Source organism: Dothidotthia symphoricarpi (genome assembly GCF_010015815.1).
Source record: "Dothidotthia symphoricarpi CBS 119687 unplaced genomic scaffold P153scaffold_7, whole genome shotgun sequence".
NCBI classification, from domain to species: domain Eukaryota; kingdom Fungi; phylum Ascomycota; class Dothideomycetes; order Pleosporales; family Dothidotthiaceae; genus Dothidotthia; species Dothidotthia symphoricarpi.
In genome coordinates, this window is record NW_022985014.1 from 332,825 (window position 1) to 359,736 (window position 26,912).

A 26,912-nucleotide genomic window follows, 5' to 3' on the forward strand; every position below is an offset into this window, starting at 1 on the left:
ATGCCCGTCGTGTGCCTCTATTGCGGCTTAAAAAGGAGAGCAGGGTTGTTATAGTTGTCTATATAAGCCTTGACTTACCCTCGTTCTCGTCCTTGGCAATCCCAACTCCCAGCTGAAGTCGACTCGGTTCCTCCTGATCATATTCCGAGTCATGCATGCACCTTTGATCGCCTCGATTCTGCGTTAGCGTCGCAGCTCCATCCCAAACGGTCCCGTCACGTTAGCTGATGATGCATCAAGTTGCCGACCCGTTGTCTCAAGAATTGCCTCTGTTGTCACGCTCTGTATCTACTTCGTTGTTGGTTTTGGTGCAGAGGGCGCCACCATTTGCACCCAGAAATGGCAAAGCAGTCGCACCTGAGGCTTGCTAAACCGTGAGTAGGCTCAGCCATCTTCCACTTGAACATCAACAAGTCCACATCACGTCTGCAAATCAATAAATTATTCCGCGCTGACGTTAACCGAACCCAGTCTTGCTACTGCATACTTCCTGGGGTTACTGTCGAGTAGCGGTCCACGCATTCTGCGAATTCTGTTTCTCTATCTTGTCAAAAGAAAGTTGACACGAAGGGCCGCGTGGTCACAGGTGAGTCCCTTGGGTCAGATATGGTGTTTCGAGGAACTCGTATCGCTAATTTACGGCGCAGCTTAATGACATCTTCAACCAAGCACTCAACGTGCACCAATTCCCAGCCTTTTGCGCCACCCTCGTTGGCGGTTCGACGTTGCTTCAGTTTCCATTCAAAGCCCTCACTTTCGCCGCTCTGCGTTCCATCAAATCCTCTCCTAAGGCACTCGACTTTTGGATTGCCAGTCTCTGTGCAAAGTTCACAGCAGCTCTTCTATCGGCATCTATCTCCTTCCGTTTGCTGAACAGTGCTCCTGCAGAGCTCCCACCTATCCATGCATCTGGAGAGTATCCAGTCCGAATGGCCGAACCTGGCCCATTCAACGAGCCACCGGAAGAAACGTCTGGAGAAGTAGACCATGCGACACTCCGCGCAAAATCTCTTTGTAGGTCTGACCTGGCCGGCAGAACTATGGATTTGACGCTGTTTTCGGTGGTGAGAGCCCTCGACATTGTATTGAGCACCACGTGGGAGCACACAACACTAAAGCCAAAATCTCGATTACGGGAAGCCGCTCATAATGTACCAACCGTCCTGTTCTGCATGTCAGCGGCAACCATCATGTGGTCATGGATTTACTCTCCCAGCCGCTTACCTCAAGCTTACAACACTTGGATATCTGCTGCCGCAGAGATTGACAGTCGCCTTGTGCTTGCTCTTCGACATGCTCGGTACGGCTCATTCCTGTATGGCAAGGACACAGGCATGGCCCCTCTTCTAGGTTCCATGGCCCGCGATTACGGTCTACCAGAGGATCTGGGTGATCCCTCCAAAACTGTGCCCATACCATGCGAGCTTGTACATATGGGCCGCACAAAGAGCTGCGAGGTACACGCCTTGTGGCGCTTCTGGCGGGGCTGGGCATTCGCAGCTAGAATGCACTTCCCCCTGCAGGCCATAATCTTGACTATGCGCGTGAAGATGGCCTACCGGCCAAAGAACAAACTCGCGGGCTTGACAAAGGAAGCTTTGCTGCAGGCTATAGGCAAGGCTACAAGGCACTCTGCCTTCTTAGGTGCCTTTGTCTCATCATTCTACTACAGTATATGTCTGGCAAGGACGCGACTTGGGCCCAAATTATTCTCATCTAAATCAGTCACGCCTCAGATGTGGGATTCTGGACTCTGTATATTGGCTGGATGTCTTTCCTGTGGGCTTAGCATGCTTGTTGAGGAGTCCAAACGACGACTCGAAATCATGCTCTTTGTTCTACCCAGGGCCGCTGCTACCTGGTTACCTCGTCGATATCTCCCCGAAGATCGATGGAAGGAACATGTCGCATTTGCGCTCAGTGCAGCTATTGTCATTACAACGGCACAAGATAGCCCGAAGCGAGTGCGTGGTGTGCTAGGCAAGGGTTTACAAAAAGTCTTGGATACAAACTGAGAATGATTATGAGTGTATGTCAAACGACTTCGTTGTCGACTTGTAAATTGGGTATATCTGGCTAAAACAATGGTATATCTCGAAGGGTATTTGCGCAAGCAGGCGCTATGTACAATCGCCATTCAAAACCCTGAGGCGCAAAAAGCACACTTGGTATCATCCTTCCCAACGCCTATCATCGGACGATGCCGAGTACAAACAAAAAAAACAAATCGTAACAGGTCATTACTATACGTTCGATCATGGCTCCTCGTACACTCGATCCCATGTAGCACTTCTGTTCCTCTCATTTCCCATCCCAAGCACATTTCTCAGCGGCCACTCAGTCCTTGAGGCTTTCCGCGGTGCTGGCTCAGGGTATGCGTTCAGGCTCCGGTGTCCCCCGTACAACCCGTTTTCAGCGTCAACATATGGGCTCTGATAATCTTGGCCGTAATCTTCGACGTAAGAATATTGGTTGTGCTTGGGCGACGACGGAGAAACGGCTGGACTCGAGAAGTCGGTCGAATATCCGGGCTCGGAAGAGACACTGGTGTGTCGACTCGAAAGGAGACCGCTCGAACTGCTCCCGGTATTCAACATCAATGGTCGCAGGAAAGATTGCGAGGCGGCTTCCGCGGCGGGACTGTACGGCGTATAATCGTTCGGGCTTATCAACGCAGACTTTCGCCTGAGAGTTGCTGCGGCTGGGATGGGTGGCAGAGCAAGTTTCATCGGTTTGCGTGGATTGGGCCTCGCCAATGCTCGTCGCCCTGCAATTGCTTCCTCGTCCGGTTCCGTCACTTCGGCCACAGAGTGCAGGCTCGTATAGCTTGTACGTTTTCCTCGTGCACGATTAGAGCTATGCGTGTGGTATAGCGCAGGGGCCATGATCGGAGTGGCATCTTGCATCGCCAAGGTTGGCCGGGATGCGTGTGTTTGGTTAATGGGCGCCGCGTCGAAATCGTCGTCGTCCCACATCATGCTCTCGTCATCATAGCTCGACTGGTCCACAGCAGGGTTCAGCGGCGCGCGATGGTCAAAGTGTTCAACAGACGCTCTTTCGTGGAAGGCAAAGCGCGGAATGAATCCTGGCGTTGATGGTGGTTCGTCACCCTCGACAGGGACTTTGCGCTTGTGACGGCGCAACAGGAAACAACATCCAAGAATGAGAGCGGTGATAGCAAGCAGTCCGAGGGGTATGCCAACCCCGAGCCAAATCTTTTGGTTTCTTGAAAGCCCAGAGGTACCGGCTGGTGGGGAGGTCGAGTTCGAAGTCGAGCTTGGGGTTGTCGAGGGGCTTGCAGTCGAGCTCTGCGAACGAGTGGAGGAGGAATGAGAAGAGGATGTAGAGGTCGAAGAGGTCGAAGAGCTGGTGGGAGTCGATACCGACGACTCACTCCTCGACGATGATGCTGTGTCCGTACTTGTTGTTGCCGTCGTCGTCGCTTCACTGCTCGAGCCATCGGTCGTTGGAGACGCAGTAGGCCACGCAGTCTGCGGTCCGAACTGCACAATCAGATAGCTCTGTACATCCCAAGGCAAGTCCTGAAACCATTGCGGCTTTTTGTCATCCAAAAATTCGTCCCACAAGATGCTTGATACAGCTGGTAAATTTGTCGCGGCTATTTGTCGCAAGGACAGAGGGATTGCCGTGAGAAGAGCTTTGGCAAGGTCGATACTTGTTGGCAGTCAGTTGCTTGCTCATCAGACGGTGGATAGAGTTCAAGCTTACGGATTGAGATCCTGTCTCTCCTCCAGCCACTGAGCAGGAAGACTAGGCGCCGGTGTAACGATAGGCATTGGCAACACTGCGGTCCGTACACTCCCAATGAGCAAACACCCAAAGACGGTCCATCCTCTCAACAGATGCATGACGAGCGAGTGTGATTTTCCAACGACTAACAACAGAGATGTTCGAAGGGTGGCTGGAAAGAAATCGTTATGTACGTTTCATCGCTATCTTCTTTGAATGGTCGACTTTGTTGCACCACGCAGCGATGACCCTACATTTTATCATCTCCCATCAATCCATGTCCTGCAAGAATTCCAGGCCGGAAAACCTGCACGCGATGCCAGGCTGTGCTGTTGATCTTTAACCTTCCCGTGCTTTTCGCCGCCGTGTCAATCCACAAGCAGTATCCTCAGGCGCAGATCAGGGTCCGGCAGACCTGTCAACGAATGCCAGGCTGTGATCAGGATGTACATTTGCCGCTCACTAGCCACATGGCGCAGGGGGACACTATGCGATTGACAAGTCGCAACATAGCATTTCGCGACCCCCTTGTCTTGCGGGGTCAACGTGGACACCGTGGCTGTGCATCGGTTGGCGCAAGCGACGACTCCGGGGCCTGGAAAACGGTTGTCCCGGCGAAGCTTGCGAATCTTGCGGAAGCGAAGAGTTCTAGATGTCCGCACGCTAGGATTTTTGTGGAGGAGGATTGGCTGGATCATGAGAGTGATGATTCGCATAGAGATCTGAATGTTGAGTATTTTTGGAGGCCAATCGGATGAAAGTTGTAGTCGGCCAATCAATGTCTGCTTATGAGCGCTTTTCCTAGCCAGCTCTCTCCTAGACACCGGCCTGCTTAGCCGATCTCGGTTGGTGCAGAGAAGCCTCGTTTCCCTTATTCTGACGTAACCAAATTCTGAGCATGCGCGAGTGCGGCGGCCCTTTTCCAAGATTCAGTCTTCTAAACCTCCCGGACACTTTGATTGCTAGTGAAGACCTCGTGGAGCGAGTGAGAGGTTGTGAACGTGTTTCATACCAGGGCCTCCTGCATTGCATCTCACCGCGCCGATGACGATGTATCGGTCATATGCCAATGACCTGTGGCTCGTGGAGCAGAAGGATTGCCTGTATCTTAGGAGCGCGCCGCAATGATGTAATATCCATTGCTGATACGACATCATTTCGATTTCTCCAGATCCACGTCGACGAGCCACGGCCCATTCCAAGGCTTGTAGCTGACGGTCATGATACTCGCATTGACCATTAGTGTTTCTTTCCCAAAATCCACAGCCATCTTGGAACCCTGACTGATATCCACATGTGCCGCCCTGCGTTCGATCATTTCCTCCCTGTCGACCTCAATGTCTTTAGCCTCCTCAATATGCTCCTCAATCTTGACGTCCAACGCGTCATCCCCGTTCCACCGTACTCTTTGCGCACCCCAGCCTTCGTGTATGTGTCCAAAGCAATGGAGGCGCGGCTTGCAGCGGCGCGCCGCTCGGAGGAGATGCACACAACCTACACGTTCGCCGTTCCGCACCGCATCGAGGACCCCCAACGGGGGGCCGTGTGTCATCATCACATCGATGTCCGGGAAGCTTGGCACGGCATTATCGGCAACGGGGATAGCATTGGGCGTGCATTGCTCGGGAGGATTATAGCGGTCTTCGTTGCGGTTGTAGGGGAAGGCCCAGTCGCAGAATACGGGCTGGTAGGGGGATGCATACACGCGCAGCTTGGATCCATTTTTTAGATCAAACGTATGCGTCCCTTCCTCCAGATACGTGACCCCTGCTCTCTTGGCTCGCTCGCCCTTCCACATCTCTCTTGCCTTTTGTGGCATCTCTTCGTCGTGTCCGTTCTTCCGGTGCATGTACTTTCCCTTCCTGGTATAGTACTCCTCGTCGAGGCTGATGTCGTGGTTGCCTGCAATTACCAGCTTCAAGTCGGCATCGATGCTCTGCAGCATATCTAGTGTTTTTTCATACTCGTGAAGATGGCCGATCATCGTCAAATCTCCGCAGTGGAGGAGAACGTCAGCCCTCGGTAGCGGCGGACGAAAGGATGTATCATTGTCAGAAGCATTCTGCGCGAGTGTGGAGGAGTGAGTGTCGGAGATTACGAGGAATCTGGTCTTGATGTGGGTTGATGTTGAGGACATAATTGTGCTTTGAAACTTTGAGTGTGAGATGGTGGGGGAAAGTGGGTGGTGGGGTTCATATTTCCTAACTGAGATCCAGTGACACTCTCTTCAAACTTGCCCCTGTTTTTTTGTGAATTGTTGGGCATCAAGTATAGTGGCCTCTATGCTTTTTCTTTCATGTCACAATACTATGTAATCAAACCAGAATAAACTTTGAGCTAATCATAAAATTGACGTGTATCTACTCCATTGGACAATGAGAAAGTAATGCGCAACAGGGGCCATCAATGTATTTGCGCGAGCGGATATCATCAAAACGATCATTACAAGACAGCTAGGTTGAATGCAGTACCATAGCCTCCGCCAACATCGATGCTGGACAAAACAAAGCAGAACCCAGAATTCCGAAGTAGAATGTGACCCAAATATCGTCTTCCCCGTAACACATCTTGATACAGGAATCAAATGTGCTGTACCAAACGAAACTTTAAGAAACGTAAAAAAGCCTTGAGCGCTCAACGCGTTGTCAACAGTCCTCAAGGATCCACAAGGAAATCATCCAACGACTCGTCTTTTCTCCAGTTCTCTACATGCCCACTTCTCGTCTGAGCCCGCCTGAGCCTCTTGTTCTCCTCTTCCAACGCGTCTCTCTCACTTTCAAGCTTCTGAATATACTCAATAGCACCCGCTAACACCATGGCCTTACTAGGCTTTGGCTGGCCAACTATACCACCTTCGTCGTTCTGTGGTAGTGCTGGAACCGCTCTTCTCAATCTCTCAAGCTCGGAATTGAGACCCTCACGATACTTGCGCTCGACTTGGTTGTGTGGTAAACGACCTGTTCGTTGAGATTTTGAGGTCAAAGAAGATGCAGTGGAACGAGTGTCAGCGCGGGAACGATCGAGTCGTGGTCGACCTCTTTTTCGTTGAGGCCGTTTCGGTGTCGGTTCTTCTGATGGAGAAGGAAGTGAGGAGGTAGACTCTCGTTTTTTGACCCGGGAAGACGGAGTCGGAGAGATGGGCCGTTGCGCTACGTCATCGCTGGAGGAGGGAGTCCTCGAGTAAACTTGAGTGATGGGGGAGACGTAAGCTGATTTGAATGCCTCCGATGTCGTTGTCTCGAATGTGAAGCCCGCGTGAGGCGGTTGTATGAAGGGTGAGGGGTTGTAGGTTTGACGGAGAGCTGCTCCCCTGCTTGAATGACCATTTGTCACTGGAATGCCGGTTCCAGGTAAAGCTGGACTAAAGAACGTCGGGGACTTCGATAACATGCAGGAAGACATCTCAGTCGATGTGAGTGGTTGGCCGAAGAAGGAGTTCGAGTCGAAAAGCGTTGACGAGGAGCGTTGAGGAGATGGAGGATATTGCCCTGAGAGGTAGGCTCTATCGAATTGATCTGGGCAGGACATCATGTCTTGCGGTATGGAGTAGTCGACATTGGCTACCTTTTGGTAGTCGTTGAGGTCCATTGCCGGGAATGGAGTGTGGAGCGAAGAGATGACCTGCAGTGGGCGTTCAGTGTTCGAAGTCCGGGGTGTGGTGGATGTCTGAAGATACGAGTTATGTAAGATTCTAATGAACAATGACGAGTCCGCAAGTTCAGGCGGAGAGGATATCTTAAGGGTCAATGCGAGCTTTGTAGACACATCGACGATGCCGAGCTGAGCGGATTCTCCCACCTTCTAGGCGCGAGTCAAGAGTTACGTTTCACGGGCTTGTTGGGTCTCGCTTGGGGAGTAGGAGGAGTATGCTTCGGTAAGCATGCAGTTCAAACTCAAAACTGCAATCCAAGTGGTGATCCACTCGATCCTTACACTAGATCGGTGTTCCACATTCTTTTCTTTCTCGTGCCTGATCAAGAAAATCTGATCGAGTAGGAAGATTCAGAGATACCGGAACTGCGCATGTCGAACGACGGACTGCTCACGCTCTCGGTACCGTCCGGGGAAGGGGCAGCTGTTCTCTTGTGCACGGAGCTTTGACATCTGGGCGCCCTATTGTATACGGGCTGAGCGAAACCCCGAGTTTCCGGTCTGCCGATCATACCCATGTGGCGTAGGTAGAGACGAAGCTATTCCGATGGAATTGCGAATCTCGTCTGAGTGTTGTGGTTGGATGCGGACGAAGGATGGAAAGATGGGGTGTTGGATGTCCAAGCAAGTTCAAGGTCGACAAGATAATGAGGGTGATGATGATGAGGATGATGGATTGACTACGGTGCCCGACAGAGGTAGACCAGAACCCCGAAAGATTTGTGAAAGTGGAAAGACTTTTACACAGTGCAAAGCCACACCCGACAACAGAGCGGGCACTCCCGTGTGTCGCACAGGGTTTTTGCGAATGTGACAGCGCAAGTAAAGTTCGGATTGAAGGCTCTTCCAGGCACGTGGGGCGCTGTTTATGTTTTGCGGCGATGCAGTCGCCTATGCCGTGAGGGTGGCGTGATACCCTTTCGACGCGCACCCAAACAGGGACAGGTCCAGGCTGATTGAGCAAAAACGCCGAGACACGCACAAAGATGGAGAGACAAGACGTGTTTCTCGCAATGGATGACAGAACAGCTCTCGATCGAAAGAAAGCTCCCTTTGTCAAACCTTCACATGACGTCGCTTTGTGAGTGATGTATAGATTATGGTGACGTGAGAACATGGCTTGGCTTGTTCATTCCACGTGCAGTACAGATGACAATCAGATTCTAGGAAACTCTGGAATGCTCTAGGTACACAGTTTCGTATGGATCTTTTGGGATGTGAGCATACACCAAAGTGTCCAATGGAACTCTACCTACATCGCATCATCGATGTAATGCATACTGGGTTCCGTCTCTCGGATGCAGATTGGTTGCTGTCCGATGTCGCATCCCTTCCTGTGTATCCGAAGGAAAGGTGGTTGGTGATGCAGGTAGTGAGACGACGATCTAAGCGCCGCCCGCGTCACGGACAGTGTATCCTGCTGGATTGGTAGAGACGGCTTCAAGTCTCTTGGTGCAGACATGGTTTTCTACGCCGCTCATTCAGCCGTGTTTGTACAGACGGCTTCGAGCCTCTTTAGCGTAGCCAGTACTTCCTGCCCAATGTCTTCACCACCAGCCGACTGCGCAAAGCGGCCATGGCGCAAGTCACTGAGCGCGCCAACAGCCTCCTGCACCTCGGACAGGGCTGTTTGGTTCTCCTGCTCCATATCTGCAATCTGAGCCTCGAGGGTCGTGCAGGCCTCGTCAATGCTGGAGTGAACAGTGTGCAGCGAGTGCGGGGTTTTGCGACTATCGCCTGAGAACTGTAGGGCATGTTAGCACCCTGTCCGCCGAGCCGGGACGGGACGAGCACCTCTTCCTCCATCTGAAGCGCGACCGAGTCCAGCCCGGCGACGGTCGCGTCGTCAGCTCGGCGCCGTTCCTTGGCATACTCGCGCCGCAGTTGCTTCGACCGCTTGACTTCGTGGGCGATGGCGTGACGCACTAGGTCCACATCCTTGTCGCGCAGCCGATGTAGCTCGCGATACAAGTCCTGCACGGCCGGGTTCGCGCGGTGGGCTTGGGGAAAGATGTCGGCGAACTGGCGCGGCGTCATGAAGTCGCGCAGTGATGCGGGCGTGAGAAGGAAGTCGCTGAGCAGCTTGGCTTCTTGCGACGCCATGGTTGCCGTGGTGGAGAATGCGCGTGAGGCAGGCTTTGCTACGGTGCGCAATTGGCAGGGCAGTGTAATGGCCGGCTAGAGACAAGCATCGAGACATGCGTAGGGCTGAGAGTCGAGCGCGTCGCGTCCGTGCCCATCAAATGTCGTGAAGTGCACCTGCAACAACATTCCAGCAAACATCACTGCTCGACCTTTCACCCGCATCGTCGACTTGGCGCCTCGCATTGGCAACAGGACGACTCGGTTTGGCGTGTTTGGTATTTGTCTTCGTTTTGCGCGTGTTCAAGGCAACAAACACGCGACGTGTCTCAGTGTTGGCGGCTGCCCTCACCCCTTCCCTCTTCGCTACCACCCCATCAAAACCAAAGCTTCCCTGTTGTAACTCAACCATGGCACCAGCACCAGAACCAGAACCCTCGTACCGAAAGGACGAGAAAGTATATTGCTTCCATCATGAGCTGCTGTATGAAGCCAAGGTGATCGAGGTCCAAGCCGTCAAAGCCGATGACAAGAGCGACAAGAACGACAAGAAGAGCGGCTGGCAGTACAAGATCCATTACAAAGGCTGGAAGAACACGTAAGTATCCACCGTCCAGTGCTTGTCTATGTTCATCTTCTGTTGGATGTTGAACATGTCACGTTTGCCCCTCCCTCATGCTTCGACTTCCTCTACATGGCCACTTCGACATTGTACTCTACTTCCACATACACCATCACTCAGCCACTCATGGTTATGACTGCTCGAATTCCAACCTACATTGTGATAAGCCACTAACAATGCGCAGTTGGGACGATTGGGTATCTGAGGATCGGTTGCGTAAACTATCTCCAGAAAACCGCGAGTTGTCCAACAATCTCAGGCACGAAATGCTCCTTCAACAGCGAGCCGCGAGAGCCCAGCCTCTTCCTGCGAAGAAGAAGGCGCATGGTTCGGCTCGAGGGAGCGAGGAGCGCCAGACGTCTGTCTCTGCTGCTGCACCTCGTGGTCAGAAGCGGATGCGTGATAATGACATCGAGAAGGTAAGCGCCCCACTCCGACCAGCTTCGATAAAGCCTCATCTCTTTGTTCTGCCTCCTCCTCACTTCTAGTCTCACGTCTCTTCGACACGTTCGCTAAACGTTCGCTAGGAAGAGGTGTTTCAAAACAAACGCGCCGTCAGGATCTATATGCCTGATAGGCTGAAGAGCCTCCTAGTTGATGATTGGGAAAACATCACCAAAAGCCTGCAACTGGTGCAACTTCCCTCCACCAAGCCAGCTGCAACTATCTTGGACGAGTATTCTGCATGGGCCGTTTCGACAGGTAATCGCAACAACACCGAAACTGACATCCTGGAAGAGGTCGTGGCAGGGTTGAAGGAGTACTTCAACAAGAGCCTCGGTCGCCTTCTTCTCTACCGCTTCGAGCGTGAGCAGTTCTTCGACATCTATACTCGCATGGAGCAGCCGACTGATGAGCTCGCTGGCAAGACACTAGCAGAGATCTATGGCGGCGAGCATCTCCTGCGCCTTCTAGGTAAGTTTACCTGAGGTATCACTAGTAGCGTTTGCTGATTTGCGTCGCAGTATCAATGCCTGAACTTATTGCGCAGACCAACATGGACGTCCAAGCTGTGAACCGCCTCCGTGAGGAGTTGAGCGGCATGACCACATGGCTTGCTAAAGAACCTCAGGTCAATGCATATTTTGCCTCTGTTTATGAGAGTCCAGGTCAGGCATACATCGACAAGGTCAAATCTAGTACTTGAGACCTTCTTACGACGTATTGTTTTTCTCTGTCTCGTCTTTAGGTTACTTGTACTACCAATTCTTGCATGGGTCGGAACTGGAATTCGAACATCATTGTCACGGCGCTCAGGTGATGTTGCTTGTTTATTTAGTCATATTCGACCTCGGCGGACATTATCTTCCTTGGTCTTGCGTACTCGTTCGAGCTTTCTAGCAACCTGGGCAAAAGCGTAACAACTCCAAGCACGAGCGTTAATCCAGTCTATAATTCATCTTCTTGCTTTCATTGACCATCCTGCGACGTCATGATTTCTGAGTGGCCCCCTCTAAGACTTCAACTGCCCACCTGAAACACTTTTCCATGTTCTCTTCGGCGTCTCTCGGCATCCCCCAAATGCCCATCTCACCACAAACCTCTTCATCCAACTCGTCGTCGACCTGTCCATTGCGGAACAGAAACTGGTGATCCGCTACATAGTTGGGCCATACGACTGCATCTACATAGCCTGGTGGATCCGCCCAAAAACCTTCCAAAGTGACGTATCCGCTACGTGCTTCCCGGCGGGCCTTTGCTGTGGAGTAAGAGGTGCGAAGGAAGAGTTTGATGTCGAAGAGAGGTTGTATTTGCGGCATTGAACGGGAAAACAGCAGGAAGCCATCGATGATATGTATTCTTCTTCCTCCCCACTCTTTGACCCTTTGTCTCACCTCCTGTATGACGGCTTCTGGCACCCCATGCTCGCCGACACTGTTCTGATCTTCTTTGCTAACCAGCCAATCAGGTGTTTGCCCCGTGCTTTTTATCGTGTGCAGCGCTTTTTCAAGAAGAGGCAGGTCGAGTGACTCTAGGCAGTCCCAATCTTGAATTCCATTTTTGACGGGAATCGAAGTGTCGGGCAAGTAGAAGTCGTCCAGGTGCAAAATCGATGTCTGCGCCGGTGAAAGGGAGCGCAAGAGGCGGGAGAGGGTTGTCTTTCCAGAGGAGGAGGGGCCGGAGATGGCGAGGATGAGGGGTGGTAGTTGTGACATGTTTGCTAGGAATGTGACGATGTGACAAGACACACCTCCCTACTGCAACTGTGCCCTATTGAACCCAGTCGCAGAGTCTTTACAACGTGGTACCTAGGGATCAAGACGCGCATGTGAGTGTAGGTGGGGCTATGTCATCGGTGTCGATCGCCTAGCGGCCCGTCCCTAATTCTGGGTAGCTTTGCGACATGTTGCGACATCTCGAGGAAACTGTTGTTGAAGCTTGCATTGAACTCCTGCATACTTGGAATTGACCATGGAGCCCTCCCCGCTGATGCAGGATTCCAGGCCAGAGGTCTTCGAGCCCAAGATCATCCGCCTCTACGAATCCTTATTCAAGGTACGTCTTCCAAGTCGACGCCGCAACAGAGTGCTCACTGCGCGTCCAGGATGAAGACGACGACGCCGAACTGTCCGAGGGCTTCTGGCAAGAGTTCTTCCTCCACCGGCCAGACCCCGCGGGCCTCAAGCGCATACTGCGTCCCATAGCGCCCGACGACATGCTCCACCAGCAGGCGCATTCACAACAGCTCGTCCGCCGCGCCGTTCTCCGTGTCAAGCAGGCCAAATCGCCAGCAGACCACTTCGCGCTCGAGGTTCGATGCCGCCCACGCGCACAGTAGCTTCGTTGGCTTACCCGCCAGACCTTGACCGTCTTCCTAGATGCCGCCCTGGCCAAGAAGTACACGAACCCCAGCTCCGACATCATATCCGTCCTCGCCGGCCTGCACGATGCAGACGCCGTCATGACCGACTTCGTGGCGACCCTGGACGTGGTGATTCGCAGTGGCCGCAGCAGTACGTCGAGACACGAGGCATGCACTCGAACGTTGAGTTGATACATGCACACAGTACCTTTGCGACTCCGAGCCGTCCAAGCCACCTTGTCCATAACCGCTGCTGGCTTCCACACAGCCCTGCCCTCCTACTTCACCCACCGCGACCTTTTCCCCTCCCTCATGAAGGTGAGATGAGACCTTCGCTTAGCAATTACACGCTGACGGTGTCCCAGTACATCCAAGAATGTGAAACCCATACCCAGATCCTGCCGGCCTTTTACCTTCTGGGTCTACTCGCCAACTACAACAAGTTCGAGTTTCAGAATCCCTACAGACTGCGACTGGATGACTTCGTCAACGACGCCATCATACAGGACATGATAACGTGCTTTGGAACCACCTGTCTGCAGCTGAGGGACGCATACATAGCCGTGCAGGACGATATACCTGAGGCGTGGACATTAGGTTCCACACTGAGCTACTTTGGTCTCGGGGTACTTGCTCCCGGGTCACGGCCTTCCACTCCGGCACCACCCCTCGACGAGACGAAATCCTTGTTTGCTGCGTTGTAAGTCTGCACACATTTGGATGAGGTCTTCTTCGCTCACACTCACAACAGACCGGGTCCAGAGATTGGTATACTCCTGTCCACCTACGACTTTGCAAATGCGAACAAGGTCTTCTGCTCAAATCTGGTTACGCTACAGCCACAGACAAAGGACGACGCCTCACCCCTGAATGCGTTTTTCTCGTTGACCTCATATCTATTTCAACATGCGCACCGATCCTCCAGATCTGCATTGTACACGTACCTAAGCCTCTTTATACTGCAAATACTTGTTGAGGATCAAGCGCTTGTCAAACGACTCTGTAGCGACGAGAACAAACTTACAGTACGACTCTGTCGCCAAAGACAGCCATACTTGCCGTTGACCAGGGGTGATCGAGTTCCTGCTGCTGTTATTTTGGACTTGATGGTTGATGGCATTAATCACAACCTGCGCAGACGACTTGATATGGACTTTTACATGTGAGTATTGATTTTTTGCGAGAAACTGTGTGGCTAATTCCAGAACAGTCTCACACTCGGGGTTCTTCTTCGAGTCTTATCGTACCTCAGCCGCGCCAAAGTCAGAACCGCATATCACTGGTCAGAGCTTTGGAGAACTCTTTTATCCTTCATTCGCTTCTTAACAACGTACGAGAGCGACATCAAGTCAACCTATAAATCTTCCCAGATGATTGACACTCTTGTCAATTTATTGGCCTTTGCACTCTCGAGCGGCGAAAACTTTCTTCCCGACCCAGCTTCTTACGACGACCTATTCTACAAACTTGTTGAGACTGGGGATGTGCTCGTCAAGTTCCGAGATACATTTGGCCTCTCGAACCAGACTGGATCCATGCAAATTCTGATCAACGTCTCGTCTCACTATCACACCTTGCTGAATGGCGGCGACAAAGGGAAATCACGCAATAAGCATCTAAGCCCCAGTGAAGTGGGCGATGTCATCAAGCAAGGCTATGAAACATTATCGATTGACGCGAGTGAGGGTCTGGAGCGATGGGACAAGTTCCGTGAAGCGGATCTAAAAACGTTTTTGAAGAAAATCGCAAGGACTGCAGTGGACGACGCGAAGACCTTGAATCAGGAACTTTAAGGCTCCTGATCCACATGGGCGCAGTCAGCACTAAAATCTCATTCGCGTTGATATTCTCCTGCAATCGAAGAATTACGCAAGTATTGTATCCATGCGTAGGGCGTCCAAGTTTCTAGTAGCTTGCATATATTTCACTACTCTTGTGAGTTCTTCTCATGTGTTGAAGCATTGCCACGATGGATGGTTATTGATACTTATAACATAGTCCAGTCTGTTTTGGCTTTTCCGGTTCTATACGTTATAGTGCTTTCCTCTCAGCTTGATCAATATGTACCAGTTGGTGCTTGGAAGGGTAATAGAGATATGAGACCTTGGGTCGATTCTGAGCTCGGATGCATTCGTACATGTTCGAGATTATCATCATGAGTAGTGTTTTCAATCCATGTCTCTATTCTTGCTCACCGTATTCTACAATCTCCACCGTGCAGAAATTGGCTTCGGAGTTAGGCAATGACCATATGTACACTTCAGGAGTACGGCACGGTAGTTGTTGAAGTGGAATATTTGCCCCACCAGCTCCAGCCGCAGTCAACCATGCCCTGCATTCATTGGCCCGGGATTAATCGAACTGCTCAACAAGACCAATCAGAGCATAGTCGAGCACTGTCTATTTTTGGAAGTGGTCTAGATTGTGAGAATACTGAGACCATGGTTAGTCGCAGATCGACATTCAAGGTGGGCCGTGTGTCAACTATGTTGCAAACAGAACCAAGAGCAAACACGACAGGCAACGGAGAAGTGGGTTGGTATCATGAGTTTGTCTCAGTTGTTAGATCAAAACATGAGAGTCTACTTGGTCATTGAAGCAAAAGGTGCCAGACCTGCTACAGAGTTTGCGAAACCATAACACAACATGTCAATACATCCGTTGTGCTGACCAGTCTCTTGATTCGAACACATAAAATGTGCGTATAGACACGAAAGACCCTATCGCCTTCTTGTCTTACGGTGCTCGTGTTCGGGATGTGCTCCCAAGATGTGTGTAATGCATGTACAAAGTACGACGTAAATACGATGTGATTAGATGTCTTCCCAATATGATGATGCAAAGTGGTATCATGAAACAGACAACACCTCCAAATGCTAATATAAAAAAAACGCCAAAACCATGTGTGCAGCTAAATCGTGATGTCCTCTAGTGTTGACGTGCATAATGCATGAACGTTTGGTCTATCACGACAGAGTGTCGCAAATCAACTGCTGTCCTCACTCGTCCCAGCGTCGCTTGTTGACGGTGTTGACTTGCCAGAATCTCCAGAAAGCGGAGCCAGAGTCCACCGCCAGTCTCTTGTGAGTTTGCGTCGCCCAGCAACAGGGGTTTCGGGACAAGAGTCACTATCGTCTTCCGAGGAGGATGAGTCTCGCTTGTCTCCAGCCCGCGGGCCCTTTGGCCGAGGTGGGCTCTCCAGAGTTGAGTTGGCAGAAGTTGTCTTTTCACAAGGCGGCTGCACAAGTAGAGTGGGTGCCTGGAAAGATGAGTCGGAGGTTGTTGAGAGGTTCATGGTTGAGATGTCGGAGTCGGACGACTGTGTACTTGCGAGAGACAGCAGTGTGGAGGTGGAAGAGCTAATGTCTGAGTGGGCGAGAGTGTACTTGACAGTAGTGATGTGCTCTTCCAGCGGAGTGCGAAAGGAGACACGCTTCTCTGCTGGGAACATGGGCCTTGAAGACGCCATCTTGCGGGGCAGAATCGACTTGACAGGGCTGTTGGCGAGGATCGACGTCAAATTGTGGGGCTGCTTGTAGGGTATGGAGGTGGTGGCCGAGTCGCTGGACGCTGACGTGAGAGTGGAGGAGAGGGTCGAGGCTGAGCTTGGCGTCGAGGCACTGCTCGTGTTGGTGAGGTTGCTGTCGAGTGAGAGCTGTGGCTTGGCGGGGCGCCGGGGGCCAGGCGCGGGCGCAGCAGATGGCTGTGGCGGTGCTGGTGGTGCTGGGTGTTGTTGGAGGAGTTGTGGTTGCGGCTGCGGTCGTGGTTGCTGCTGCTGCTGTTGGTAGGCGTTGGAAAAGGTGTTGCGCACTGTCGGTGATATGGCGCTCAAGGTTTCGAGTCGCAAGCTGGCGCCTTTTCCAAATGTGCGCGACTGCTGTGTATCAATCTGGAGCTTGGGGCGCTGGATGCCTGCTGGACGCGGCGGTATTATAGGCAGGGCGGTGGTCATGTTGGACGGCGGGGCAGGTGATGGGCTGAAGGCGGGAGTCATCGAGTGTGATATGGTCGACATCATCATGCGAGCAGAGGGTGGCCCCGTGATGTCGTCGAGCAAAAGGCGAGGGGAGCCGTCAGGGTCTTGAGGGCCTCGTGTACGCAGCGAGCAAGTGTCTCGTGTTGCAGGGCGGAGAGGCTGCTGACAGGATATGACTATGGCGCAGGCGGGATAGGACTATGACTACGGCGATGGCGTGTATGGCGGACGCAAAACCAAGAAGCTCCATGGGCGACTGCGGGGGCCAGTCGCTATATACACCATGTGGGCACAACAGGCAGCCTGCACCCACCCGCGAAGGGCTTGCTGTCTTGGAGTGGTGCGCGTTCGCTGCCACCAGGTCCCAAAAATAGCCCTAGCCTAAAATAGCTTCTCTCGTGGCAAAAGCAACTAGACCCGCGCCTATGGTCAATGAAACCGTCTGCCCGACCCTGCTTGGCGTCTACACAAGTACGCTGCTTCATCTGCGTTTCGAGGCTTGCTCTGTCTGGCTGCAGTCGCGACATGGACGGCGTCGCTTCACGGAAGAAACTGAGGCGGCAGTTGGAACCGACCATCATTCATTTTGTAAGCACAAAAGCCCACACAACCCGTGCCTGTGCCATGTCTGTACTCAGCCCGAAGACTGCGCCGTTCTGCTCCGGCCTTACTGTTGTCGTAATCGCCGGATCGCATTTCAGCGATGCTAACATGCCTTGTCCGCATGTAGGATTATGTAGGTAGTTACCGCGGCCAATCACTACACAGCTCCACTCGACGCATACAGCTTACGCGTTCCATCATCTGCACAGGACTGTTTCTACGCCAGTGTTTTCGAGCAGGAAAACCCACATCTCAAGTCGGTGCCGCTGGCTGTGCAGCAGAAACAGATTCTGGTCACATGCAATTATGAGGCCCGTCGACGAGTACGTTTCTCTCCTTGTCGCCAGTTCCATGGTGTTGCCCGGAACATTGCTGTGGTCCTCGTTCAAGTACACACAAAACACTTGAAGGTCTTGGTGGATGAATAAGACATGTCTTGACGGCAGTTTTGGCCAATGCACAGAAGCCCAACCTTCCCGAACCCACAGAGCGCAGCAAACCTCGTATCTATTTCAAAGAGGACCACAGCAGAGACACGACACCAGCCGCGCCAGTCCGCTAACTTACTTACTCAGGGCTTACACAAGTTGCAACTCATCAGCGAGGCCAAAAAAATCTGTCCAGATGTCGTCATTGTACTAGGCGAGGATCTTACACGATTCAGAAATGCCTCAAAGGAGCTGTGTGGCTTTTTGAGAGCATACTCTTGGAACTCGCGCTGTGAACGATTGGGCTTTGACGAGGTATGTTTCGTCCACAGTCAGCTTTGGTATGACCTCTTCATGTTTGCCTTTGCACTTTCTCCGACCTCTGTCGGTTCACTCACGTATCCAGACCATCAGCGAATAGTGATTGAGTGGTCTAGGTATTTATGGACGTGTCAGACATCGTCGATTACAATATCGAGACCTTGAATCCGAATGACTTCGCCAATTCGTTCTTTTGTCTCTCCAAGAACGATCCCACGGTTGGTTTCTCATTTGACGCTACTCTACTGGCTGGCCCTACCTATCCAGAAAGCCCCGACGACACTCCAGGTAAGCATTGCATTGCCGGCGCGTATGATGCAACGTTAGGACTTTTCTTCCGCTTCCAGACAGGAATCGCGGGGCATAGAATTTGCAGTCTGACCACTGAGGTGATTTGCGGCTAAGATTCCCCAACCGCCCTTCAGCACCGCTAGGAACATCGGCGCTTGTAACGCTCGAACCAGATTCGTGGGACCAACAGTACCTGACATTGCGCATCGTACGCGCCGGCCATGGTTCATCGTGCTTCTTGGATTACAGCGCTAAGCTGCAGCAGAAACTCTCTCGTTGGATCCTCTGCGACTTCGATTAGGCCTAGCAAGCCACTTAGCCCAGCATTTACGACGAGAGCTTGAATCTGAGAAAGGTTACACGGCTACTGTTGGTATTTCCACAAACAAGCTTCTTGCCAAGCTTGTTGGCAACGTTCATAAACCAAACAATCAGACCACATTGCTGCCGCCGTACCACTTCAAGGACAATGATGGGCCGGACAATGTTACTACTTTTGTCGACACCCACGAAGTTGGTAAGATACCAGGTATCGGCTTCAAAATCGCACAGAAAATCCGCTCTCATGTGTTAGGAAGATCGGCAGATTTGGCTGCTGGATTTGTGTACAGTGGAATAAAAGAGACTGTCTTGGTCCGTGATGTAAGAACATACCCTGGCATGGGCCCAGAAACACTGGGGCGTATCCTAGAAGGACCTGGCGTTCCGCAAGGCACTGGCATCAAAGTATGGGGTCTGCTCAATGGCTGTGACAATACGGAAGTTGGCCAAGCTCGCGAAGTGCCTAAACAGATCAGCATAGAGGACAGTTATGGCCGCTTAGACACGCTCGACAAAGTCATCAAAGAGCTCCGGAGGTTGGCAAAGAGCTTGATCAACAGGATGCACAGGGACCTGCTTGAAGATGAGGGCGAGGATGGCGCAGTACTTGAGGGTGCATCTGCTAGTCCCACCACAACTTCCAAGCGCTGGGTTGCCCACCCTAAAACGATTCGTCTATCAACACGGCCACGTTCGCCACAGAACCCTGACGGCAGCCGAAATCGGTCCTTTGGACGTATTTCTAGAGCGGCACCCATGCCAAACTTTGTGTTCAATCTAAAGGACAGTACGGATGCATTGGTCGAGAGACTAGTCTTTGAGACGTTGGTCCCTCTCTTTCGCAGACTACACCCTGAAAAGCATGGCTGGAATCTCAGCCTCGTAAATGTTGCTGCTACCAATATTGTGGATGCATCAAGTGAGAGAGGAGGCATCGGGAGAGATATTGGCAAGATGTTCAAGCACCAGGATGAAGTATTGAGGCAATGGAGGGTGGACGAAGAAGAAGAAGTGCAAGAAGCACCTGAAGTCCTGACAAAAGTAGAGAGAGAGTCCCGAGACGCAGCAGTGCCACATGCATTGACGATCAGGACGGGGTCTGAAGATATACCTACTGCATCTCAAGAGGGTGGGTTTGCTGATGAGCACTGTTGGGAATCTGAAGACGACGAGATGATGGATGGTGATTCGTATCGTTGCGACGATTGCGGCGCCATGATGCCGCTGTTTGCCATGGGAGCGCATGGACGGTGGCACGCGCAGACGTAGAAGTGTGAAGATTGAAGACACGACACATGTGCTCGCAAGATCAGCCAGAAACATTCACGTTGTGTTAGCGGCGATGCCCCACAGCTTCCGGAAGCAGCGTGGCAGCCGAGGCTGTCTAACCTGGCAGCGCAGTGGCGGCCGTCGGACGAGCATGATGTGACATGTGAAGGCCTGCCATCCGTTCCGCCCCCCTCCGTTCTCTGTTATGACCAGCAACGTCTGCACTGCCTGCCGGTGACGCAAAGGACAAGATGCCCGGCTCGTCGCGTCTGCCCGTCAGTCTACGCGACACGTTCAATGCGCGAAAGAGCACCGCCAACGGCCGGCTTGTTGCGCTGAACATTGATGTGTAGGCCACGCACCCTGCTGAGCACACGCTGTCTGACCAGAAGCTGATGACAGCATGACATAGACTGCGCAACATCGTCTTCACCCTCTTCCTCCTGCGCTGGACCCGCGTCCTCTTCTACCAGCTCAAGGGCCGCGGCATCTTCGGCTCGCTGTCTGCCCTGTACATCGCCGTCCGCCGCTACCTGTACGGCGTGTTTCTACGTCTCCCCGGCGTGCGCACAAAGGTCCAGACGCAGGTCTCGGAAACGCTGCTCAAGCTCGAACGCAAGCTCGTGCCCAGTGGCCCAGGCGTCGAGCGCATCACCAGCCTGCCGACCGAGGGATGGAGCGAAGAAGACGTGAGGAAGAAGTTGACCGAGTTGGCCGACATGGCGCATACGAGATGGGAAGACGGGAGGGTCAGCGGCGCTGTGTACCATGGCGGGGAAGAGTTGATCCGCCTGCAGACGGAGGCGTTTGGCAAGTTTACCGTCGCGAACCCCATTCATCCGGATGTGTTCCCCGGCGTGAGGAAGATGGAGGCTGAGGTTGTTGCCATGGTATGACGATGTCTCGTGTAGGACGTGGGACGCGTGGGTTGACAACGAACAGGTCCTTTCCCTATTCAGCGCCCCCGAAGGCGCAGTCGGCGTCACAACATCAGGCGGCACAGAGTCCATCCTCATGGCCTGTCTCTCTGCGCGCAACAAAGCGTACAACGAGCGTGGCGTAACGAATCCTGAGATGATCCTCCCTGAAACTGCACATACAGCATTCCGCAAAGCAGGAGAGTACTTCAAGATCAAGATCCATCTCGTCGACTGTAAGGCCCCGAGTTACAAGGTCCATCTGTCTTCCGTTTCACGACTCATCAACCCAAACACTGTCCTTCTCGTCGGCTCAGCGCCCAATTTCCCCCACGGAATCATTGACGACATCTCGGGGCTCAGCAAACTGGCGTACAAGAAGAAACTGCCCTTACACGTAGACTGCTGCCTAGGCTCTTTCATCATTCCCATGCTCCCCAAAGCTGGATTCGAGTTTGAGCCCTTTGATTTCCGTCTCAAAGGCGTGACCAGCATCTCGTGTGACACGCACAAGTACGGCTTTGCACCTAAAGGTAATTCAACAGTACTATACCGCTCTGATGACTATCGTAAGTACCAATACTTCATCTCGCCCGACTGGTCTGGTGGCGTCTATGCCTCGCCTTCCATTGCGGGGTCCCGCCCTGGCGCCTTGATTGCAGGCTGCTGGGCGAGTCTTGTGAAGCAGGGCGAAAACGGGTATATCGACGCGTGTCACAAGATCGTCGGCGGCATGAAGAGGATAGAAAGTGCTATCCGCGAGAAGCCAGAGCTCGCATCCGATCTCAAAGTCATCGGACGCCCCCTTGTCTCCGTCGTGTCTTTCCTATCTAACACGCTTGACATATATGACATTGCAGACGGCATGTCAGCGAAGGGATGGCATCTGAATGCGTTGCAGAACCCGCCGGCTATTCACGTCGCTGTCACGTTGCCAATTGTCGCAGTGGTGGATAAGTTGATTGAGGATCTAGTCGAGGTTACGGAGGATGTGAGAGAGCAGGAACGGAAACGGATCGCCGAGGGCAAGGGAGCAAAGGGCGCCGTGAAGGGAGATACGGCTGCGTTGTATGGAGTTGCGGGGAGCTTGCCGAACAAAAGTGTTGTCGTTGATCTGGCAAAGGGATTTTTGGACACATTGTATAAGGCATGAGGAGGGGTTTCTGGGTAGTATGTAATTGTGCGCATGACATGTGGGCGAACTCATGATTCCATCATACTACCTGCCAAAGTGCTAATGGTCCGATACGTGGAAAACGGATTGCGCATTGCCACAGGTGTATTCATAACAGACGTTGTACAAATCTATGCTGCAGCTGGCGCTGGCGCTGACGATGCAGTTGGTAAGCTTGCGGCCACCTCCTCGAGAGGTAGTTTCCTCCGAGGTCTCTTCAAGTCTTCTTCCGTTATGCCATTCAGCCCGACCTTGGTCAGACCCATGACGGGTGGATCGCCCTTCCTCACAAACTCGTACAGGCCTGGTGAGGTGTCAGCGTAATGCTCTATCTATCAGTTTCGACTCGACATCAACTTACCAGGCAGCTTGTTTCCCGCAAGCCTGAAGGCGTCCTTTACAACCTGCTCGTGCAAATCTCCCTGAATCTCAAAGATGATCTTGCTCACTGCCACCCTTGCCGTCCATCGGTCGAAACTACCCTTTCCCTTTCCCATACGGCTCTCGTTTCCACTCGTGTAGACACCAATGTTGGCTGCAATGCGCATGTACAGGCGAAACTTCATACCCCTGAGGCGCTTCCGGATAGTTTCCTCGGCGATGCGGAGTTGGTGGGCGCTGATGCGGCGGTCGTGGTCCCTCATGCGCAGTCCGTAGTCGCCCCAGACGACGGTAGTCCCGCGAGTGCTGCCACCAGTTGGAACACGGCAGCGGCCTTTGCGAGATTTACGCGATTCACCGCCCTTGGGGGCGAGGTAGTTGAGCAGCAAGGGGGACGACGAAAAGGCACGGACGGAAGGCTTGTGGACTGCGGGCACGAGGAACTGGCACCGGGGAAGGCATGGTTGCTGTAGCACTGTGCTTGTCAGAGGCTGTTCATCGGGTATGGGCGTGCCATGTACATCTCGGTCGCGCGGACAGGCTCATGTGCCCGAGCTGCGTGACCAGGCTCTGCGGTATCCTCGGCGGCGGCGGCATCTTGTCGTTGTGCTTCGGGACGATGCGCATGTCGCTCCAACATTGAAGTTCTTGGGCGCCAAGCTGTGGCTGGTGGCCTCTGTGGCTGGTGCAGGCAGTCGCGTCCGTCGCGGCGTTGCCTAATGACTTCGCGAGCGCGTCGTGCCTGTCAACGCCGCCTGCCACTTGCAACCACAACAGCCGCCACCACCACCACCCTTTGCCGCCTCACAGTCGCCGTGCCGTGTGTGCAATTCATCATCGGCAGCGTCGTTCATTGCCTTCGTACGCACGATGCCTGCCGACATTCGCAATTTCTTTGGCGGCGGACCCAAGGCGAGCCAGGGTAGTGGGAGCCAGAACGAGGAGAAAGTAACCAAGAAAGCGGCGCCGAAGAAAACCAGCAGAGCAGCCCGAGTAGTCGTTGACGACTCTGACGACGATGAGGAAGCAGACGTCAAGTGAGACCACTGCCAATTCGCACAGTGACGTCCAAAGCTGACCATTGGATAGACCCAAGAAGGCAACACCAAAAAAACCACCGCCGAAGAAGGTGAAACGAGAGCCCACACCTGAACTCGAAGAAACGACGACCTCTGCCTTCTTTGCAAGCTCAAACAAGCCTAAGCGATCCGACCCTGTTAAGACGAAGCCTGCAGAGACACCGAAAGCCACGCCCAAGGAGCCACCAGCAAAGGCAAACGGACAAGGACCAAAGCCAACCACATCAGCTTCCAATGGTAGAGCGTCTGGGAGGGCCAAGAAACCCATCACCTCGTATGCAGAGAAGGAGGGTAATGACGAGTTTCCCGACGATGACCTTGAGGACGCCGAGGACATCTTTGGAGCAAACGTCAAGGCCAAGGACGACTACGTGGAGCTCGCGGATAGCGACGATGAGCAGCCCGTCAGACTGCCACATCGCGGAACTCCAAAGGCACCAGCCAAGCAGCAAAAGAAGATCAAGGATGAAGATGACTTTGATCCCGAGAACGCCGACGAGGATGTGGACATGAAGGATGTGGACGCAGACAATGACTTTGTTGTACCGGACGAAGAAGAGCAGGTCTCCAAGAGCAAACCCAAGAAGACATCGGCTGCAAGCCGAAAACGTAAATCGCCAGAGCTGGACGACGACGATGACGAGGAAGAGGATGAGAAACCAAAAAAGAGCCGCGCAAAAAAGACCACCCCAGCAAAATCTCCTGCAAAGAAGAAGGCGAAGAAGGAGGAGGTCGCCGAAAATGCGGATATCCAAGCTATCTATGACAGTATTGCAACAGTGCGTGCGCCTACGCCACCCCCGAAAGACCCCAATGCAAAGTTCGACTTCAGGGCAAACGCGGGACGCTCAGAACCTGCACCCCTGGGAGGATCCTCTGGTGAAATGCCCTCAGGATCAGAATCATGTCTGGCTGGTCTGAACTTTGTCTTCACTGGTGTCTTGCAGAAGTGGGGTCGCACAGAGGCACAAGAGCTTGTCAAGCGACATGGTGGCAAAGTTACGGGCGCTCCGAGCAAGAAGACAAGTTTTGTTGTACTCGGGGAAGACGCTGGTCCTAGCAAGTTGCAGAAGATCAGAGATATGAGCATCAAGACCATCAATGAGGATGGGCTTGCGGACCTCATAGAGAAGCTAACAGCAGCTGGCAACCAGGGTGACTCCAAAGCACAAGCAGCCTACCAAGAAAAGCAACGCAAGGAAGAAGAGGCTATCAAGAAGCAAGCCGCTGAAATTGAGAAAGAAGAAAAGCGCCGTGTGCAAGAGCTGAAGGCCGTAGAGGCTGCTGCGGGTCGCAAGTCTAACTCCGCTGACACAGCGGCCACAAAAAGTACAGAGCCTGAAGTCGATTCGCGGTTATGGACAACCAAATATGCGCCAACATCGTTAAATCAGATCTGCGGAAACAAAGCTACCGTAGAAAAGATCCAGCGATGGTTGCAGCGCTTTCCAAAGAACCTCAAAACCGGATTCAAGCTTGCTGGTCCAGATGGCAGTGGTGTGTTTCGCGCTGTTATGCTACACGGGCCTCCAGGTATCGGCAAGACCACGGCAGCCCATCTCGTAGCAAAGCTCGAAGGATACGATATTGTGGAGAGAAATGCCAGTGATACTCGAAGCAAAAAACTCATCGAGGAGGGCCTGCGAGGTGTGCTCAGCACGAACTCACTCCACGGCTACTTCGCTGGCGACGGCAAGAAGGTCGACGCATCAAAGAAGAAGCTTGTCTTTATCATGGATGAAGTCGATGGTATGTCAGCCGGTGATCGAGGAGGTGTAGGAGCGCTTGCTGCGGTTTGCAAGAAAACGGAAATACCTATGATTCTCATCTGCAACGACAGAAAGTTACCCAAGATGAAACCATTTGACTTTGTCACCTACGACCTGCCTTTCCGACGGCCAACAGTCGACCAAGTTCGCTCTCGAATCATGACAATCGCGTACCGAGAAGGCTTGAAGATGCCAGCGCCCGTCATAAACGCGTTGATCGAAGGCAGTCATGCTGATATCCGACAAGTTGTCAATATGATCTCGACCGCCAAGCTAGACGAAGCTGCCATGGATTTTGACAAGGGCAAACAGATGTCGAAAAACTGGGAGAAACACGTCATCCTGAAGCCATGGGATATCACTCAAAAGATTCTTGGCGGTGGTATGTTTGCTGCTAGCAGCAAGGCCACGCTGAATGAGAAGATTGAGCTCTATTTCAACGACCATGAATTTAGTCCCCTCATGCTGCAGGAGAACTACCTCGGCACCAATCCGATGCAGGCTCTCAATTACTCTGGCAAGGAAAAGAATCTAAAGATGCTTGAGCTTGCGTCTAACGCGGCGGATAGTATCAGTGATGGTGACCTCGTCGATCGTATGATCCACGGCTCTCAGCAGCAGTGGAGCTTGATGCCCACTCACGCCGTCTTTAGTTTCGTCAGACCTGCAAGTTTCGTCGCTGGTAGCACAGCCGGTAACCAGACTCGCTTTACGTCATGGCTAGGCAAAAACAGTAGTACGAACAAGCTTAGTCGAATGGTCAAGGAAATTCAAGCCCATATGCGACTGCGATCTTCCGGTGATCGACATGAGGTTCGGCAACAGTATATTCCAGTGCTTTGGACTGAATTGGTTCAGAAACTTCAGAAAGACGGCAAAGACGCTGTCCCAGCGATCATTGATCTCATGGACAGTTACTTCTTGACGAAGGATGACTTCGATGCAATCATGGAGCTGGGTGTGGGTTTCATGGACCAAGAGAAGATCAAGATTGAGACGCAGGCTAAAGCGACCTTCACGCGACTGTAAGTGACGGCAAGGCAATGTGTTTGTGATGGACCTGGACTAACAACATCTCAGCTACAATCAGCAATCTCACCCCCTACCATTCATGAAAGCCACCTCGGTTGTTGCGCCCAAGAAGCAAGCTAAAGAGAAGCCTGATCTCGAAGAAGCGATCGAGGAATCAGATGATGGCGAAGTGATTGAGGAAGTCAAGGAGGAAGATGAGGAAGGGGATCTCTCAAAGGACAAGTACGTGAAGCAGCCGAAGAAGAAGGCGGCAGGCAAAAAAGCGGCGCCAAAGAAAGCCGCAAAAAAGAAGGCCAAGGACGACGAGGACGAGGATGAAGACGAGGACGATGAAGTCAAACCCAAAGCGAAGGGTAAGGGCAAGGCTGCTGCCAAGGGAAAGAAGAAGTGAGTTTGATGTTGCAAGTGGACAGTATGGTATGCATTACACAGGTGTAAAATGA

The 26,912-nt window shown here is 52.7% G+C and overlaps 14 protein-coding genes across 14 annotated transcripts; 6 read left to right on the plus strand and 8 right to left on the minus strand.

The window, feature by feature from the left end:
• Nucleotides 1-339: 339 nt before the first annotated feature.
• Nucleotides 340-2,015, plus strand: P153DRAFT_384035 (uncharacterized protein; the record flags this gene model as incomplete). The annotated part of the gene is made up of 3 exons (XM_033670300.1): nucleotides 340-374; nucleotides 472-586; nucleotides 648-2,015. The coding sequence occupies 3 exons, from the start codon at nucleotides 340-342 to the stop codon at nucleotides 2,013-2,015; spliced, it is 1,518 nt and encodes a 505-aa protein (XP_033525198.1).
• Nucleotides 2,016-2,031: 16 nt separating this feature from the next.
• P153DRAFT_312796 (uncharacterized protein) lies at nucleotides 2,032-3,869 on the minus strand (the record flags this gene model as incomplete). The annotated part of the gene is made up of 2 exons (XM_033664857.1): nucleotides 2,032-3,675; nucleotides 3,730-3,869. 2 exons carry the CDS (start codon nucleotides 3,867-3,869, stop codon nucleotides 2,256-2,258), a joined length of 1,560 nt encoding a protein of 519 aa, XP_033525199.1. The 3' UTR covers nucleotides 2,032-2,255.
• An 815-nt stretch (nucleotides 3,870-4,684) lies between these two features.
• Nucleotides 4,685-5,983, minus strand: P153DRAFT_205196 (Metallo-dependent phosphatase). Its single transcript, XM_033662529.1, has one exon. It carries the CDS (start codon nucleotides 5,885-5,887, stop codon nucleotides 4,904-4,906), a length of 984 nt encoding a protein of 327 aa, XP_033525200.1. The 5' UTR covers nucleotides 5,888-5,983; the 3' UTR covers nucleotides 4,685-4,903.
• A 422-nt stretch (nucleotides 5,984-6,405) lies between these two features.
• On the minus strand, nucleotides 6,406-7,350 carry P153DRAFT_287623 (uncharacterized protein; the record flags this gene model as incomplete). The annotated part of the gene is made up of 1 exon (XM_033663552.1): nucleotides 6,406-7,350. A coding segment is annotated over one exon (945 nt), but the record flags the coding sequence as incomplete, so codon positions are not given.
• A 261-nt stretch (nucleotides 7,351-7,611) lies between these two features.
• Nucleotides 7,612-8,722, minus strand: P153DRAFT_205304 (uncharacterized protein). The gene is made up of 3 exons (XM_033662532.1): nucleotides 8,658-8,722; nucleotides 7,916-8,608; nucleotides 7,612-7,863 (listed from the first exon to the last, which is right to left on the minus strand). Exons 2-3 carry the CDS (start codon nucleotides 8,516-8,518, stop codon nucleotides 7,753-7,755), a joined length of 714 nt encoding a protein of 237 aa, XP_033525202.1. The 5' UTR covers nucleotides 8,519-8,608; nucleotides 8,658-8,722; the 3' UTR covers nucleotides 7,612-7,752.
• P153DRAFT_395238 (uncharacterized protein) lies at nucleotides 8,583-9,792 on the minus strand. Its single transcript, XM_033671385.1, has 3 exons — nucleotides 9,196-9,792; nucleotides 8,658-9,145; nucleotides 8,583-8,608 (listed from the first exon to the last, which is right to left on the minus strand). Exons 1-2 carry the CDS (start codon nucleotides 9,502-9,504, stop codon nucleotides 8,879-8,881), a joined length of 576 nt encoding a protein of 191 aa, XP_033525203.1. The 5' UTR covers nucleotides 9,505-9,792; the 3' UTR covers nucleotides 8,583-8,608; nucleotides 8,658-8,878.
• Nucleotides 9,700-11,394, plus strand: P153DRAFT_205213 (mortality factor 4-like protein-like protein 1). Its single transcript, XM_033662530.1, has 4 exons — nucleotides 9,700-10,081; nucleotides 10,290-10,524; nucleotides 10,633-11,020; nucleotides 11,071-11,394. The coding sequence occupies exons 1-4, from the start codon at nucleotides 9,894-9,896 to the stop codon at nucleotides 11,250-11,252; spliced, it is 993 nt and encodes a 330-aa protein (XP_033525204.1). The 5' UTR covers nucleotides 9,700-9,893; the 3' UTR covers nucleotides 11,253-11,394.
• On the minus strand, nucleotides 11,369-12,568 carry P153DRAFT_365462 (P-loop containing nucleoside triphosphate hydrolase protein). Its single transcript, XM_033667830.1, has one exon. The coding sequence runs from the start codon at nucleotides 12,259-12,261 to the stop codon at nucleotides 11,536-11,538; it is 726 nt and encodes a 241-aa protein (XP_033525205.1). The 5' UTR covers nucleotides 12,262-12,568; the 3' UTR covers nucleotides 11,369-11,535.
• Nucleotides 12,384-14,926, plus strand: P153DRAFT_205235 (DUF1741-domain-containing protein). The gene is made up of 7 exons (XM_033662531.1): nucleotides 12,384-12,601; nucleotides 12,651-12,857; nucleotides 12,906-13,059; nucleotides 13,114-13,226; nucleotides 13,274-13,608; nucleotides 13,660-14,070; nucleotides 14,119-14,926. The coding sequence occupies exons 1-7, from the start codon at nucleotides 12,518-12,520 to the stop codon at nucleotides 14,699-14,701; spliced, it is 1,887 nt and encodes a 628-aa protein (XP_033525206.1). The 5' UTR covers nucleotides 12,384-12,517; the 3' UTR covers nucleotides 14,702-14,926.
• Nucleotides 14,927-15,894: 968 nt separating this feature from the next.
• Nucleotides 15,895-16,866, minus strand: P153DRAFT_277858 (uncharacterized protein; the record flags this gene model as incomplete). The annotated part of the gene is made up of 1 exon (XM_033662948.1): nucleotides 15,895-16,866. A coding segment is annotated over one exon (972 nt), but the record flags the coding sequence as incomplete, so codon positions are not given.
• A 543-nt stretch (nucleotides 16,867-17,409) lies between these two features.
• Nucleotides 17,410-20,117, plus strand: P153DRAFT_374672 (DNA/RNA polymerase; the record flags this gene model as incomplete). Its single annotated transcript, XM_033669532.1, has 6 exons — nucleotides 17,410-17,472; nucleotides 17,615-17,620; nucleotides 17,697-17,810; nucleotides 18,063-18,230; nucleotides 18,353-18,524; nucleotides 18,865-20,117. The coding sequence occupies 6 exons, from the start codon at nucleotides 17,410-17,412 to the stop codon at nucleotides 20,115-20,117; spliced, it is 1,776 nt and encodes a 591-aa protein (XP_033525208.1).
• A 251-nt stretch (nucleotides 20,118-20,368) lies between these two features.
• P153DRAFT_287613 (sphingosine-1-phosphate lyase-like protein) lies at nucleotides 20,369-22,187 on the plus strand (the record flags this gene model as incomplete). The annotated part of the gene is made up of 3 exons (XM_033663550.1): nucleotides 20,369-20,466; nucleotides 20,530-21,007; nucleotides 21,060-22,187. The coding sequence occupies 3 exons, from the start codon at nucleotides 20,369-20,371 to the stop codon at nucleotides 22,185-22,187; spliced, it is 1,704 nt and encodes a 567-aa protein (XP_033525209.1).
• Nucleotides 22,017-23,180, minus strand: P153DRAFT_312823 (ribosomal protein L16). Its single transcript, XM_033664858.1, has 3 exons — nucleotides 23,111-23,180; nucleotides 22,570-23,064; nucleotides 22,017-22,512 (listed from the first exon to the last, which is right to left on the minus strand). The coding sequence occupies exons 1-3, from the start codon at nucleotides 23,133-23,135 to the stop codon at nucleotides 22,340-22,342; spliced, it is 693 nt and encodes a 230-aa protein (XP_033525210.1). The 5' UTR covers nucleotides 23,136-23,180; the 3' UTR covers nucleotides 22,017-22,339.
• A 279-nt stretch (nucleotides 23,181-23,459) lies between these two features.
• P153DRAFT_287431 (DNA replication factor C, large subunit) lies at nucleotides 23,460-26,860 on the plus strand (the record flags this gene model as incomplete). The annotated part of the gene is made up of 3 exons (XM_033663530.1): nucleotides 23,460-23,626; nucleotides 23,679-26,462; nucleotides 26,518-26,860. 3 exons carry the CDS (start codon nucleotides 23,460-23,462, stop codon nucleotides 26,858-26,860), a joined length of 3,294 nt encoding a protein of 1,097 aa, XP_033525211.1.
• Between the last annotated feature and the right edge of the window lie 52 nt (nucleotides 26,861-26,912).